The sequence below is a fragment of the Martes martes genome, assembly GCF_963455335.1.
Source record: "Martes martes genome assembly, chromosome: 3".
Lineage (NCBI taxonomy): Eukaryota > Metazoa > Chordata > Mammalia > Carnivora > Mustelidae > Martes > Martes martes.
In genome coordinates, this window is record NC_137890.1 from 167061392 (window position 1) to 167077784 (window position 16393).

Consider the following 16393-nt stretch of genomic DNA (forward strand, 5'->3'; position numbering starts at 1 on the left):
GTTTTTGGGAGGGCCACAAAAAAGGCTCGAGCTGGGTCTCTGCCCCTCTTAGGGCCCAAAGGGAAGACAGACAAACACGAGCCACAGAGGTGCAGCAGGAAAGGGGCCATGGCCAGTGCACCAAGGGAGCCTCAAATTGGATCTGTTCCTCAATGCCTTCTCCTCCTCAGCACTATCGCCCAGCAGCTTCCAGGCCCCCTCTCTCTCCAGCTGGACCACCTCCTCTCTGTCCTGTACTTCCCATGGCCCATGGTCCAGGGAGCCTTCCTTGGGACAGGGCTCCCTGCTGCTCCTCCAGGCACCCCCAGATCCAGGCAGGATGTCCCACCCCCGAAGAATTTCCCAAAGGCTGTCTCCTTGGTCAGCACCTGACAAAGGATTGTTCAACAAAAAGCAATTTTTTCCAACTAGATTAGAATAAATCCCAGCAGAGGTCTCAAATATGAAATCTTCTTCCAGAACATAAACCCTACAAACATTGGAGTTTGCTTCTTGCACAAGGGGGGAGCCACATGACCAATCAAGTCCTCGCTCTCAGACAGTTATGTAATTTATTTTTCTGGAAACCAAACGCCTCACTTTGGGTTTCCCGTTTGCCAGGCAGGATTCAATCCACCGTTCAGGGCTTTACTGTTGTTCTCAGCAACGGCCTCGTCGCCCGCTGTATGGGCAGCACTCAGCACAAGTGTCCTTGAGTCCTGCTTTGCCTTTCCACTGCTACTCAGAATTCCCTTTAGAAGCTCTAAGTGTCAACAGGCACGATCATTATTTGAGTCACCTGATAAAAGAAGAGATGTCACACAGACTGCCAAATGGGACCCATTATTGCCAGGTTCTGTGCCCTGAAGGAGGGGCTCAGAGCAGTCCAAGCAGATGGTCTATGAGCTCTCACAGCCAGAAGCTTTCACAAGGGCATAGACATCCTGAGTGAGATGAATCCTCAGCACGGAACGAGGACGTGCCAGCCGCCCTCTCTGCTCAAAGTAAAAGAATGAGTTAGCACTTCCCTGGTCCCTGACGTGGGCTTGAACTTGTCCGAGAATGAAAGCTTTGGGCAGCTACCCAGGATGGGACCATAATCCCACACAGAAAGCTGCAAGGGAAGGGTCACATGGTGATGAGCCCACAGTTCTCCTTATTAGAAGAGTCCTGCCCCACCTTGCTCGTGCCCACTCGCCACACTGCTTCCAGTCCAAAGCAGGTAGCAGTGGCGCCTGTCATTCAGAATACCTCTAACCCCATCCGAGTCCCCCAGAGCTGTGCCACTACATGGGCCCAGATGGGGGTCCTGTCTGTTGGTTCCCTCTCCTTCCCCTGTCCTCGAGCTGTCCAGTGTCCCAGAAGGATTAGGTTAGAGGATCAGTAGAAAGAAAGAGGAAACACAGAGGCTGTAAAGGATTCAGGACCAACTCCAAATGTCCCTCACTCTCTGGTTTCTCATTTTCCACTTGAGGAACACCCCCCAACTCTCAGCTACTTGCCCAACAGAGATGACAGACACATCCTGTGTCCAGCGAGGAGCTGAGCTACCCTACTTCCCCGCCCAGGCTCAGAAGGAGCTGGTTCTGTCTTGTGGGCTCCTGGCATCCCCCAGACCAAACGGGGAGACCCGCCCACACCAAGGCCCAGTGTGGAGCCAAGATACCTGATCAGGGCTCAGGAAAGGAACAGAGTCCTGCATACAAAGCCTCTCTCCCACAGCCATCAGAGCGCAGAGCCCCTGCCCTCTCGTTTATCATCTGCTCTGCACTGGTCTATATTCTAGGTTTTTGCATTTCACCTTGACTTTGCTCCTGGCACAGTTCCTCTGAAACTCCACCTGGACTTGGCCAATGTAAAGGAAAAGGGATTTTGTCTTCACACAGCCCCAGGGGGCCAGTCAAAGGCCCGATGAAGTTAGAGGCTGTCGTGTTGCCAGAGACCAAAGGGGCCAACAGGAATGAAATGCTCACACCTAAATGACAATCCGGGACATCTCAAAGGGCGCATCTCTTCCCTATAAACACAACAAACAGCCTCACGGTGGTCTGTCCCGTCTCTGCTGACCAGCTTCAGAGCTCTAGCCGTTGGCCTGAACACTGGGAGGAAACTGGGAAAAGGGTAAGAAAGAAGCAGGGCCCCCTAAGGTGGGGCTGGGGATCCTGGCTCTGGATGCTCAGAGCTGCCCAGGGCTGTGCAACTCCACGGAACCTCTCTGGAACCATGCCCCACCTCGTGTCTCCCAGGGAAGTATGGAATTTTTTCTTATCGGGGTTTCTGACCAAGAGATCCAGCGGGTCCACCAGATGGCAGTGCGACTCCTGCCCGGAGGGGACAGAGCCGGCAGTGTGCGAGAGTGGCCACCAGGGGGCCACACAGGGACAACCGGCTTCACATCCCTACTGGTTGCCTAGCAACTGTGACGCAATGGGCTCCCAGTTTGCACCCTCTTCAAGGCCTCCCAGGTTATTTCTGGCAGAACAGACTGTTGCACAAGGAATGGCCTCAGGAATCCCCAAACTGCTACTCTTAAACCGTGAGAATCTAAAATGGTCCAGGGACCCCAAATCCAGCGCCACCCTGGCGTCTAGGGGATTGGGCTACTGTCCCTGCTTCTCCGAATGCCAGGGATTAAGGAAAGAAAACATTTTCCATTTCCTTCTATAGCCCCACAGCCACTGGGGACACTCTGATTTCTCTAATGGCTAAAGCAAAGCGACCTCCTCCCTCACACCTCCCCCACGCTCTCCCTTCCAAGCAGGGGCCAGATTAGCAGTATGTGACCTTGAGCCAGACCCTGAGCCAGACCCTGAGCCTCCTGCTCCCCAGCTGTACTTGCGACGACTCAAGGGGGTCATGATAACATCCAGCTCTGACCTTCTGTGGTCTTGATTCTCTCTCTTTCCCCCAAGAATACTGTCCTTGCCTCAAACCTCTCCCTGGTTTTAATGACCCTGAAAACAGAATTCTTCCAATTCCAGTTGGATAAGCATGACCGGGCAGACAAGGGGTGGAACCAAGAAAGTGAGGCAGACACAAGACAAGGAGTGTGGTTATAATGAGCTCAAAGTCTGTGCCGGTCTGGTCTGTGAACGGGCCTGGGTGAGCCAAGGTCAGTGCCCGGGGCAGAGTCAGCAGGCCACTCTGGCCGGGGCGTGAGGGGCTCCAGGCACATCTCTGGGTTCGGAGGAGCCCGCTGGTCCCGGGGCTGGGCTTTGCCGGGGGCCCAGGTGTGGATCACTAAGGTGTCACGGTCTCTGAGGGGCACGACGGCGGAGGGTCACACAGGCATGTGCAGCTCGTTGTACTCATCCTGGCCGTCCTCGTCAAAGTTAGGCTCGGCATCTTCCGAGTCCAGCTGCAGAAAGGAGAAGGTCGGGAGGGGCAGGGAGGCGGCACTCATCCTCCCGTTCCCCCAGCAACTCCTCTGGTGGGCAGCCTAGACCTTCTCAGGCCTCGCTGTCTGCAGGCTGTCTGCAGGGACCGTGAGGGACCGCCCCCCAAAACATTCGGCAAAAACCCTCAGGTCACTGCCCCAGGGACACTCCTGATAATAATAAGAATGACAGCAAGTACCTCTTCCCAGCCATCGGGAGCAGTCCTACGCTATACTACACCCCAAGCCCTCCCGCTCTGTGCTTTACCCAGTCTCAATCCTCACCACGTGTCTCTAAGGTAGAATCCACGACCCACCCATTTACACAGCTGGAATGGAGACTTCAGGAGGTCGGAGAACTTGCCTCCGGTCTCACAACCAGCAGGGGGCACAGCAGGGACTGGAACCCAGGCCTCCCGGAGTCCAGGGCCCCGAGCAGCCTCCCTTACCGCCTGAAGCTCCCTGTCCTGGAAGAGCCGGGGCAAAAGGCAACGCCTCAGAGGCACGGTGAGCAGCAGCAGGAAGGGGAAGGCGAGGGAGGCGGCCGTGGACTTGACCACCCAGAGCAGGGCGATGCAGCTCAGCTGGATGCAGGTGAACAGGTGCATTCGCCACGTCTTCACCTGGGGAGCAGGCCTCCGGTCTCACGGCACAGCGCCCAGCCAGCTCCCACCCACAGCTCCCCGGGTCCCCAAGCCTCCACAGTCACGCTGTCCCTCTCCAGCCCCGGCAACCTTGAGCCCCCTCCCCAACCCCCCAGCTCCCCACCTCCATGCTGCCCGGCCCTACCTTGGTCACATAGGGCTGCTCAGGATGGTGTTTCGCCGGCATGAGGATGAGCAAAAGACGCTGGGACAGCTGGATACCGGACAGCGACGTGACCCCCATGTACAGGAAAATCCCAAAGAGCACGGCCAGCGGGATCCGGCGCAGCACAGCCCCCATGACGATGGACAGGCCTGGAGGAGGTGACACAGACTTCCTGACCCCTCGGACAGCCCCCATGAGGATGGATGGGCCTGGTGGAGGGGGACAGGCTGGGCCTCGTCCCTACGCCCGAGAGAAGCAGAGCGGGATGGAGAACCTGGAAAGTGCTCAGGGTAAAAAAGGCTCAGAATGCTACGAGGCAGGTTGGGGTGAGAGCGGATGCAACTGGAGACCCAGAAGGGACCTGAGGCCAGCCCGGGAGAGAGAGCCAACTGAAGGGCACCGAGTCGAAGGAGGCAGGTCTGCGGAGCGGGGACTGGGGCCTTGCGCGGTGGGTGCTCTCACCCACGAGGCTGGCGATGAGCACTCCGGTGACCCGCTGCTCCCGCACCTCCTGGATCTGGGGCTTGTCCCCGGGCGCGATGGCAGTGCGCATAACCGTCAGGGCATTCACGTGAGTGACCGAACGGACAGTGGCGGCCGTAAGCCAGGGCAGCCCGAACAGCCCGCAGAGCCCACCCAGGGAGCCGATCAGCAGCAAGTCCAGGTGGAAGCCGGAGCCCTTGAGCAGCCTCCGGGCCTTCTGGCTGACGATGAGCCTGCAGGGCGGAAAGCCCGGCTGGGTGGTTGGGGAGGGCAGGCCCGCCGCAGGGCCAGGCATGCGCAGCAGGTCCGGCGTTGTGGGGGGGAAGGACGGGCACGGCCTGAAGGGCCCTCCCCAGGATCTGCCAGCTTCCTCTTCCAAGTTCCCAAAGTGGTGTTCTCACATCGAAGCAAATTGGAGCTAAAACCTCATACTGTGGGTATTTAAAATGCCACAAAAGCCAGACGCCAGATCTCACCACACTGTGGTTTAACCCAAATGAGACACATGTGAGCATCACTGGGTGAGAGAGAACAGTGCCAGACTGTCGTGAGGACTGCCAGCGGCCACCCTGCACATGGTAGTGGGGACAGATGGCTCTCCTGTCACAACCCCGGAGGGGAACTGTGCCCCGGGCCATGTGCCCCACCCTTGCCACCAATCCTATTGCCTTCCACTCCTCCCCGGCCTCCCCCATGGAGTCCCCCAGCCCTCTCACGCAGTGATCTGTGTCTCCATGAAGATCAGGATGAGAACCAGCAGGGCAGGGACAGCAGCTGCCACCATCATCCAGGGTGGGAAAGGACGGGCACTGCCCAGGGGTGGGATGAACCACGTGCGCTTATGGGGGGACGTCACTGAGAGCCCAGTGGGCACTGTCAGTTTCTGCACGGTGGGAAGGAAGACGGGGTTCAGGGACACAGCCTCCCCATGTTAAGAACCCCATGTAGCAGCTGCTCCCACCAAGCTCTGTGTTCCCAGTACCAAGCCTCCAGGAAACCTGGATGTGAACAGGTTTGGGGGAAATTAGTTTTCCATCTCCCAGAGTCCCTCCAAGGATTTGGTAGTGGACAGAGAATGACATCCTTTCTCCCTGGGCCCCAGGTACACCTGTCCTTTGGCCCCCAGCCCCACACCCGTGCCAGGAGTCTAGGCTAAGGCTCACACACAGCCTCAGACCCCCTGACTGACCTCATCCGCTGAACCACTCACCTGTCCCCAGCCCGCCCACCCCAGCATGGCCCCAGCAGGTCAGCACTCCACTAAAAAGGCTGAATTCTGCCTGTGATCGTGGCCACTATGGCAATGGGGACGTGTTGTGGCCTCCCTCCCGAGACTCCCCCCGTTGGAGGGAGGCGGGCCCTGCTCACCTGTGTGTAGGTATCTGTAATCGAGTAATCCACTAGGACCATCACCAGAATGGAAATGGGGATGCCAAAATCCCCAATGATGCGGCGAGCCTTGGGAGTGGCCAGTGCGGGGAAAGGAGCAAAAGGCAGAAGTGAGGGTCAGGAGACAAACATGGAGGCTTATTACTCTCCACTCTCTCAGGTCTGGCCAGGGGAACCCATGGAGACCCTCCTCTTCTCAGCCACGCACCTTGCCTCCCAGGAAGCGGCTGTTCCTGAACTTTCGCAGGAAGAAGGCAATGAGAAATGTCCCAAGCATGAGGATGAGGGACAGCAGAGCCGTGTTGGGCTGGTTCCTCGGACCAGGCAGCCCCTCGGTGGGGGGCACAGCACTCCCATTCAGCTCTAGCCCAGCTTCCAATGCCCCCTCAGGGGGGTAGAATGGCAGCAGTGGGTGCTCCGTGAACACCTGTGTGGGTTACAAGGTTGCCCTAGCACTCCCCTGGGCAGGTGACCACAATTTTATCAACCTAATTTCATACCTGTGGTGGGGGGGCGCTGACCCCTCCCACACCTGACCAGGCAACAGGGTCATAGGACATCGAGCTGCATCACACACACACGTACACATACTCCTCTACAAAAGGAGCCCCACAGCACTGAGAGTGCCCCCCACAAGCACATACTGGCTGGATCCTGCTGGGGTTCTAATCTGTACCTTCTGGCTCCGACTCCTTGCCTGGCAGCTCTGACCTGGCTCAGGGTGTCCCGCCTCCCCCCACACACCCACACTCAGAGGAGCCCTCCTCCCTGTCCCCTCTGCTCCCAGTGCTCCACGCCACCCCACTCCCATGCACCCCTCCCCAGGGTGCTACCCAGCCCCCACCCATGTCCACCCCAAAGACCTCTCTGGACCTCCACCTTGTAGAGCTTGTGGAAGGTCTCATAGATGAAAATAAGCGAGATGAGGAAGGCGAAGATCTCCTGGGTGAAAGGTGAGATATAGCGGACCAGGAAGCTGCCTTCAGCGGCCACCAGGGCAAGGACAAAGACCACCAGCCAGAGGCCAACCCACACCCGGCCGGTGAGGTACTCCAGGTCCTGGGCTCGGCAGAACTGGAGGCCAGGAGGGAGGTGTGGTTAACCACAGTGGTCTTCCCTGGACATCGGGCCCCACGGGATGGGCTGGAGTGGGGGCAGGCGGGGTGAACTCTAAAGGGGGAGGAGGAGAGAGACTGCAGGGACCCCATCATCTGGGCCGAGAGACAGGACATGAGATCCCTGGGGAGGGGCGGGGGGGGACTGTCACCTTGAAGAAAGCTTCTTCGAAGACCAGCAATGGCCCTGAGAAGCCAACTACAAGCAGCGGCTGGGCCCCCAGCAGAGAGAAGAGGACGCCGAGCACCGCGGTGGACACAATCAGCTCAGACACACCCATCAGCCCCTCGGTCTTCTCCCCTGGTGCAAGCAAGGGTCAGTGGGAGGGCCCTGGCCTGGCTCCTTCTACCCAACCCCTCCTCTTCATCTAGCCTACCCTGACCTGGGGACCCAACTACAATAGAGTAGCCCCATAGGGCAATAGACAGGTCCCATTCCCCAGCCCCACTGTCCCACCTTCCCCCCCTCCACTCCCACCTCCAGTCACAGGCTCCCCGACCCCTTGCACCCTTCCTGCCCCCTCTCACCTTATAGCCCCCCTGCAAAAGTGATGCCTGAGACCCCCTGACCACAGACCTTGCAGGTGATGCTGGGTCCCCTGCCCCGGCCTCCCCTGCCCCTCACCTAGCAGCCCCCCGAAGGTGATGGCAGGGCTAAGGGCGGCGAAGTAGATGAAGAGCACAGCTGCCACGCACTGGGAGTGCAGGGCGTCTCGCAGGTCACTGGGGTAGTGTGGGTACCGACGTTTCACATCTCGCACAAGCCCCCCAAACACCGAGCCAGTCCGCAGCAGGGGGTCATCTTCGGGGGTTGCCTCGGAGCCCCCCAGCTCCACTGACAGCTCTGGGGGGTGCAAGGAACTGCTGGAGCACAGACCACCCCCTCCTGCTGGGGGGCTCTGGGCTCAATCCTACCCATCAGGGACTGGAAGCTGGCACACAGGAGTTAGGGCTCATGACCTTAGGAGCTGCAGTGGGCAGGAGGGCGGGGTACGGGCCCCAAAGGGTCTGACCTTTCCCGGGGGCCACATAGCTTCCCTGGGTGGTCATCTCCACTTTGGTCTGTTCACGCTCCCGCCGCTTCCTCAGCAGCTCCCGCTGGAAGGCGGCCACGGAGCGCAGCAGGTCACGGCCCTCCACCTCGGATGGAGGGATCACGATGCTGCCATCCAGGAACTCGCTGATGGCGCTCAAGAGGTCCTGCCGGTCGTCCGCCTGGTAGGCGGCCTCGTGAAACAGCTGGGGGCAGGAGAGGCAAGGACTGAGCTGCCAGAGAGCCCCTGGGAGGGCTTCAGGGAGGAGGTGTTGGGCCATCACCGACCCAGAGGCAAGGTGGGTGTCTGGCCACATATACAGGCCCAGTCCAACTGCCAAAATATTGACTCATGGGGCGCCTGGGTGGCTCAGTGGGTTGGGCCTCTGCCCTGGGCTCAGGTCATGATCTCAGGGTCCTGGGATCGAGCCCTATATCGGGCTCTCTGCTCAGCAGGGAGCCTGCTTCCCCCTCTCTCTCTGCCTGTCTCTCTGCCTACTTGTGATCTCTCTCTCTGTCAAATAAATAAATTAAATCTTTTTTAAAAAAATATTAAAAATAAAATATTGACTCATGTCCTCGCTTGCCCACAATTGGCCACAGCCCTGAAATTCTGAGTGCCTTCTATTCCCCTAGGAGCTTCCAGACTTTTCCACAATGCAACAACTAAATGGGCAACACCAGGCATAGCAGGAGCCCCCAGAATCATTTTGTCCAGAGAGCTCCCACACGCTAGAGGTTAGTCAGTTAGCGTTTCCAACATCACCCCTAGCTAAAGAACCTTCCTGTCCCAGTTGAGAGAAGCCACAGCAAAAACCAACATATCCAGCCCTCCTTTTCCAGTCTTCGGTCACATCCAAAATTTGGGGATCTAGGCTTTTTCTCCCCCTTCAACCACCTCCCCTTCTCACAGCCCCAACCCAGGCTCCCTTTTCTGCCCTTGGCCAACAGCTCCCTCCCTCACCACTCCAGAGTGCTGCCTCTACCCAGAAAGGCATCCAGGGCTCCTGCATCCAGGGCCAGGAATGTAGGCAGTGAGCGACAGGGGAAAAGGAGGGCCCCGGGGGGAACAGGCCTAGAGCACCCAGCCCAGAGTCTGTAGGACCCACCTTGTCAGACATGAGGGTGGCAATGGAGCGCCCAAGCTCGTGATAGTCAGTGCTGGTGTGACTGGGACCCAGCATCACAAAGAGGAAGCGAACCGGCACAGGGACCTCGAGCACAGACTCTAAGAGCACAGCCTCATTCAGGCGCACAAAAGCTGCTGCCGGCTGCTCCAGGAAAGGCACACACCCTGGGGGGAAAGTAAGGCACAGGGCACTGAGCAAAGAGAAGCCACCCAGGCTGGACCCAGAGAAAAACATCTGGGGCCACCCTGTACAGTTGAGCAGGTGGTGGGCTGCACAAATAAAGCCCAATCTAAAGAAACCCTATCCGTGTCTATGTTTGTATATTCATTATAATTTACAAGTAGAGGAAAAGTTAACAGTCTCCGAGAAGGAGTCCTTCTCTTTAACTCTCACAAAAGTGCTCTGTGGACTGGCAGCAGTCTAAGAGAGCGGAAAACTGGACAGGAAGCAGAGGACTGAGAAAGAGCGAGCTGGGGGTGAGACAGGCTATGAGGAAAGGCAGGGACGCACTGGGGGCCTGAACAGGGTTGGAAGGACCCTGCAGGCCGGAGCTGAGGACAAGCAGAGTGCAGGGGAAGCCCACACGCCCAGGACCCCCTTCCTCCTTACCCACAAGCACAACAGTAGCCTCAGCGTCTTCGGGGATCTTCTCCAGCAGCTTGAGGCTTTTTCCCCGGTGACCTTCTCCCCCAGGCATGTGGAGAGGCTTCTGAGGACGCAGAACTGGAATAGGGCTGGGACCCTGACCGGAGGCCGTGGCAGGCCTTCCCATCCCTTGCTCCAGCCCTGGACTCTGCCCTCCGACCCCCAGAGAGGAGCCTCTTTTCTCCCCCGCCAGCCAGGAAAGGGATTGTCTGTGATGCACCCCACATCGGGAGGAGACTGCTCAGGCTGTCGACCCCCACCCCAAGCTGCCCGCCACCACTTCCACCTTGTCTTGTTGAAATGGGTCTCCTGGGTCTGCCGTACCAGCCCATTTAACCTCCTGGTTCTTTAGGGCAGGGGCCCTCATGCACATCTCCTACAGTTCCCCCCCCCACATCTCCCACAGGGTACCAGGCATCCAACCTCCCCGATCCACTCAGGGAAGCCAGCGACAGCCTCCAGAGAAACCAGAAGCCCCCACAGTCCCCCAGCCCAGGTCCGAGCAAGGCGACTGACCTCCTTGGCATCAGGGTCATGAGGCCAGAGTGGGGCTGGCTCCCCCACATCATCGGCCATGGTGGGCACTGCACCATCAGGGCCGTGGCTGGGGGTGGGGTGATGATTCCCTAGGACTGAGTTCACGCTGGAGCTGGACGGGTTTCGGGGAAAGAAGCCAGTGTCCTTGTCATCGTTGGGATGGCTGTGAAGAGGGCAGAGGGGCAAGGCCGGTTAGGAAGAGAGGCAGAGAAATGGGAGGATCAGGGCCTCCGCCCCTTCTCCCTCCATGGAAGGAAGAACTTTCTAATGGCTGGTCCTGTCCGAGAGTGAATGAGTAATAAGCTCCCCATCACTGGGGTTATTCAAGCAGAGGCTAGAAAACCACACCAGAGAGTCCATGATCCTGAAGAGCACAGACACAGGAATGCCCCCACCGAGGCCCCCCACACCTGTGTTTCAGTAGGAGGGTACGCAGGACGCTGGCCCTGTCCTCCGGACGGATCTGGTCAGACACAATCATGGTCTCCACCACGAGATGGGCGATCCCCGGCAGAGTGGTCTGTTCCAGGTCCAGGAGGGCAGCTCCTGGGGGCACAGTTGGGGGAGGGTCCTATCAGAGAGAAGAAGCCACCCCTGTCGCCTTGCTCCCCAAAGGCAGGCAGACATGCCGGGTGACCCAGGCCTCAGTGCACACGGCAGGTACTCAGTGACACCTGGAACCAACGAGCCAGACACAGGGATGTACAAAGGGAACCCGGAGCGAACCAGGGAGGGGAGTCACTGGTTAGTGCTGGGCACGGGGATGGGAGCCTACAGCGGCACAGCCTGGCCCCTCTAGCTCACGGCTACACAGGTGGTCGGACTCCACATCTCCAAGGTGGCAGCCAGAACTCGCCTGGACACAGGCCCCCGGGGAGCAGCATCCCCAAGCTGGACAGCCTGCTGCTAGCCAAACTCCACAGCCGGCGAAGAGGGCACACAGCCCAGGGCCAGGCCTGCAGGGCCCCTACCATGGGCGATGGTCCTCCGGAGTTCCAGAAGGCTGCGGAAGGAGAGCGAGGCCACGTGGGGCTTCCCCCAGCGCTCTGTCTCTTCTTCCACATCCTCCTCAAACTTGATCCAGCGCGCCGTCTCCCGCCAGTGAGGCTCCTGGCTGCGGTCCAGCGTCAGCTCGTTCAGCTCCACGAACACCTGAGGCAGGAGCCCAGGGTGAGGGTCTGCGGCCCACGGCAGGGGGGGTGGGGGGGGGGCAGGGGGAGAGCAGGGGGGAAGGAGGGGAAGGAGGGGAAGGAGGGAAAGGGAGGCCCAGCCCTCGGGCCCCTGTACCTCATGAGGCCTCCGATCCAGCTTCTTCTTCTTCTTCTTCCTGCGCAGGATGGGGGCCAAGCCCCCCGGGCTGCCCCTCCCAGCCTGCGTCCGAGAGGGCTTCTTCACCAGGTGCCGCCGCACACCAGGGTTGTCCTCCAGCCGGTGACCTGCAGGCCAGGCAGGCTTGGTGGTCCTGGGGGTCCAGCTCAGGGCCTCACGGTCAGAGCCAAGCCCTCCAGCCCCCTGCCCTGGCCAGCCAGGGCCCATGTCCACACAACCCCATAAGCCAACACAGTCATGTCATAGACAAAGACACAAGGCCCAGAGAAGGGGAAGGACTACCCCACAGGAACACAGGGGACCACCGGCTAAGCCACTGCAAGAGGGCAAACCCCAACTCAGTCCAAGCCCCAGCTGCCCACCCTCCCCCATGGCCACTGCCTCTCATTCCAGAGCACCATGACCTACATGAAGTCACCAGGCCCCCAGTCCTTTCCATATGCCCTCTCTCGGCACCCAGGTCTCCCCCACAGGTACACATCTGGCTGACTCAAGCTGAGCTCTGGCCCTTCCTCCCTGCTTGCCCCTTCCAGGCCAGCAGCCATAGAGAGCCCGGTGGCCCGCTTACTCACAGGCTGGTTCCCCGGCCATGGGGCTCAGCTGGCCCCGGGGGGATTCACACAGATCACCATCCTCAAGGTCCAGCACCAACATTTCTAAGTCCTCTGAGGCCAGCGAGTCTCGAGGGCTGGGGGCCGGGGCCATCCAAGGGCCCTGGCCCTCTGTGTCCCCAGGCCCAGGGCTCAGTGCCCTGCTGGGCTCTGTGACCTCCTCCAGCAGGCTCATCATTCTCCCGGTGGCTGAGCCCTTGGCCTCTGCTCCCCCACCCTAAGCCCTGGCTCTCCTAAAAGGTGGGAGCCTGGATCAGTGGTCTTTGTTCAACCCAAGCCTCCAGACTCCCCACTGCCCGGGCTGGCTCCCTGCTGCTTCCAGCCCCCACCCTGAGTCTGTAAACACGCCCTCCCCTGACCCTCCCCCCCACCCCACTGCTGCCATCGGATTGTTCCTGTCCCTGTCCTCAGGCCCTGGCAACTTTCCATGACGTACTGAGCTCAGAGCCCTCCCCACCAACCCCCGCCCACACACTGTGCTTCCAAGGGGGAGGGAGGTGGGGTCAGTGATGCCCCCGGCCTGGGCACAGAGCCCCGTGAGTGATGACAGGTGGCACAGAAACCAGGGCACTGATAAGATGGAAGGAATGTGCCACAATCACAGCCAGGCCCTGCCGAGGGTGGTGCAACAAGTCAGGAGACCCCGATGTAGGGAGAAGTGGGACCTAGAAGAGTGGCTCACCCTCAAGGGGCCTGGCGTGGAGATGACAAAAAGAGTTTGCCCTGAGAAGAGGAGCCTTGGGGGGAGGGGGACATAATGTCTCCAAAGGTCACGTGGAAGGGGGGGTTGCCTTATTCAGGGGGTGACTCAGAAGACAAAATCAGGACAGAAGGGCAGAGGTGTCACAAAGGGAAATCTCAGCTCTGGCAACCAGAGAGGTGGCTTGGTGAGGTAGTGAGCTCCCCGTCCCTAGCCACATTCCAGCAGACAGGGATACTGCAGAGGGGACTCAGCACTGGGCTGGGGAGAACACAGAGCTTCTCCCAGGTTCCCCACCTGTGGAGTGCCCATGGGGGTGGGCCAGGGGGGCTGCCACAGCATGTCACTCACTCTTCATGTCATCCAGGTCCGCGGAGCCCAGCATCTGGGCCTCTGCCTCGTCAGTGGGCACCTGCTGCTCCGGGCCACCTGGGGTGCCCAGGGCACTGCCTGGGCACAGCCGCTCCCGCAGGTCATAGCTGGCCGACGGGCTCCACGGCCGGCTCTTCTCCCCAGCAACTCGGGAGACCCGGGCCCGGGGGCTTGAGGAGCTGAGGAGGCACCATGGCAGCCTTGGACTTGACAGGGAACCACGGTGGAGATGGGCCAGGTTAGGGGGTTCCTTTGTCCTCCCCCAGCTTGGGGTGGGGCCTGGAATAGCCCCCCGGGCGCTAGACGCAGACTCCTTCTGGACAGAGAAGGAAGCTGACCTCTACCTCCCTGTCCCCATCTCACTGCCCCCCCACTTCCTGTCTGTCTTCCACTTTTATCCCTGTCCTCCTCTCTAATGACACCTTGTCTCTCCTCCTTGTCAATCCTATGGACAGAGACAGGATGCACCCCTCCCCCCTTCCTCTGTTCCTTCTCCTCTCCTCCCCTCTTCTTCTCCAGAGTCAGAGCTGGGGACAGTCGCCAGGGTCAGAAAGGAGCCTGGGACCTGCTCTGGGCTGGGCTGGAGGCCAGTACCTGACTGACTGCTGGGGGCTCTTGTCAGAGCAAGGGCCCACCGAGGGCAGGGGCTTGGTGAAGGCAGCCCTCCCAGAGAGCCCAGGACTGTCATCCTCATCACTTCCAATGGAGAACTGTGGACAAAGCAGCGTGCCCTGGGTTCCTGCACCGGCTCAGCCCCCAACCGCCCCCCCACCACTCTGCCTCCCCAGGCAGCCCCGGCCCCCTCTGTGGCCTCATCTTCTCCCCCCTGCCCCCCTCCCTGAGGACTCAGCCCTCCTTCAGGAACAGACCCCTACCTTCGCTTTCTGTGGGGACCCTGAGGGTGGGGGTTCCACGGGTTCTGCCTCAGATTCCCCTTCCTCTTCCTCCTCCTCTTCCTCTTCCTCCTCCTCCGCTCCAGCTCCCCCCTCCTCCTGGATGGGAGGGGTCCCCTCCGAGGGGGGAGCCGAGGTCTTCTCCTTCTTCCTCTTCCTCCTGCTCTGCCGGGCAGAGGTGGGGGGCAGTCGCCGCAGCTTGTGGGGTGGAGGCAGGCGCGCCGAGAGCGGGTGGTGGGTGTGGTGGGATGTGTGCCGGTGAACTGGGGGTGCAGGAGAGCCGGTTGGGGGTCCCCATGGCAGAAGCGGGCCCCCTCACCACCCTAGGGGCACACACCTTATTCTAGCTCAGGGCCTCAAACAAGGGCACCCTAGAACTTCCTCGAGAGCCAGCTCCCCCCAACACCTGTGTCCATGTCCTGCCATTGGTAAGGCCTGGTAGAGTGGGGGAACGGGAGTCAAGGACGGGGCAGGCTGTGAAAGTGGGGCTGGGGGACATGGGAAGACACGATACAGCAAGGTGGGGGGAGGCAGAGTCAGAAGAGCTGAGGGAGGTGAGGAGACAGAGAGAAGAGAGCAGGGCCGGAGGGACAGCAGAGCCTTGGTGAAGATGAAGGTCACTGAGGGAGGCCTCGGGCCCATCTCCCTACGTCTCCCTCTGCGTCTGGGGCCCGGCTCCCCTGGAGGGTGGACAGGCGATGGGTGAGTGAGGCAGGATGACTTAACATGGCATGGTGGCCCAGCACAGCGTCCCGCACAGCGTCCAGCACAAGATGGCACTGGGTGACCAAGCCAGTGGTGAACACGGTGATGGTGGCAATGAAGGTGATGGTGGTGAGGGCGGCCACACTAGGGGGCCCCAGGCTACCCACACTCAAAGTCCCGCTCGCTGTAGCTGCGGCTGGGCTTCTCAGGGTCCCAGGCAGGGGGCTTGCTGATGAGGTCCCCAAACCTGCTCACAGCCAAGGTCTTGCCCAAGTCATCGTCCTCCTCCTCCAGGTCTGGACTCAGAGGGGGCTCCTCCAAGGGCACCCGGACCTGCAGGCTCAGACAGCCTCTTCTAAGAAGGACCCTTGACCCAAGAACGCCCCACATCCACCCCAATCCAAACCCTGGTTGAGGGTGGAGACCAGCGGGCTCCATCTTCAACAATCCCCTCTCCCTGCGCCCCAGCCTTGGGTCAGCCTCCCAGGACCCTAGGGCTTGGGGGGAGAGGGGGCAAGAGAACTGGAAAAATACCAAAAGGCCCTCCCTTTCCCCATCCCCTTTAGCCCAGCTCCATCCCCGGATGTGGGGGTCCCAAGGTCGGCCAGAGGACTCCCCTCTCCTCCTTGGGGTCCCTCCCTCCTCTTCTCCCACCTCCGCGCGGCAGTCACCTGGGGTAGGGGGGAGGCGCCCCCGGGCGGCGGGATCACTCCGTTGGCCATGGCTGGGGAGGCAGCTCGGGAGCCTCTCGCTCACTGAGGGACCCGTGACCGGGTTGAGAAGAAGGGGGCGCTGCGGGGGCCTAGTGAGGAGCCCTGGGGGAGGAGGGCGGGGTCAGGAGCCTCGCGCCGCCGCCCTCTCCCCCTCGCCAAGCCCGACCATCCGCCCGCCCAGGCGAGGCCCCGCCACGCCCGCGACACCCCGGGGCCCCGGCCCTGGCCCTGGCCCGCCGCGCCCCGCCCCGCCCTGCGGTACCTCGGGGCTCCGGAGCGTGCGGGGCCTGCGCCGGCCGCCGCGCCCCATCTCCCTCCCGCGCGCGCTCGGGGGCCTGGCGCCGCGCAGGGCCGCACGGCCGGGGGGTCGCCCACGGCGGCGGCAAGCCGAGCCTGCCGGGCGGACGCAGGCGCCGGAGCCCGCAGCCCGGGGCTCCACCTCCTCGCGCTAGGCTCCGCAGCTCCGCCGCCGCCGCCGCCGCCAGGCCGCACAATGGGAGCGGGCGGGCCGTGACTCACCCCGCCCCGGCCGGCCCGGCCCCCACGCGCGGGCCCCCGCAGGACCCCCACCCC

At 61.0% G+C, this 16393-nt stretch overlaps 1 protein-coding gene across 1 annotated transcript; it reads right to left on the reverse strand.

Moving 5' to 3' along the window:
• Window positions 1–2903: 2903 nt before the first annotated feature.
• SLC4A3 (solute carrier family 4 member 3) lies at window positions 2904–15829 on the reverse strand (the record flags this gene model as incomplete). The annotated part of the gene is made up of 22 exons (XM_080799663.1): window positions 2904–3337; window positions 3805–3978; window positions 4145–4314; window positions 4628–4881; window positions 5365–5531; window positions 6017–6106; window positions 6246–6464; window positions 6917–7111; window positions 7305–7453; window positions 7778–7996; window positions 8166–8391; window positions 9295–9479; window positions 9925–10024; window positions 10477–10660; window positions 10908–11043; window positions 11469–11649; window positions 11785–11933; window positions 13489–13688; window positions 14104–14219; window positions 14385–14665; window positions 15275–15440; window positions 15779–15829. 22 exons carry the CDS (start codon window positions 15827–15829, stop codon window positions 3260–3262), a joined length of 3690 nt encoding a protein of 1229 aa, XP_080655789.1. The 3' UTR covers window positions 2904–3259.
• Between the last annotated feature and the right edge of the window lie 564 nt (window positions 15830–16393).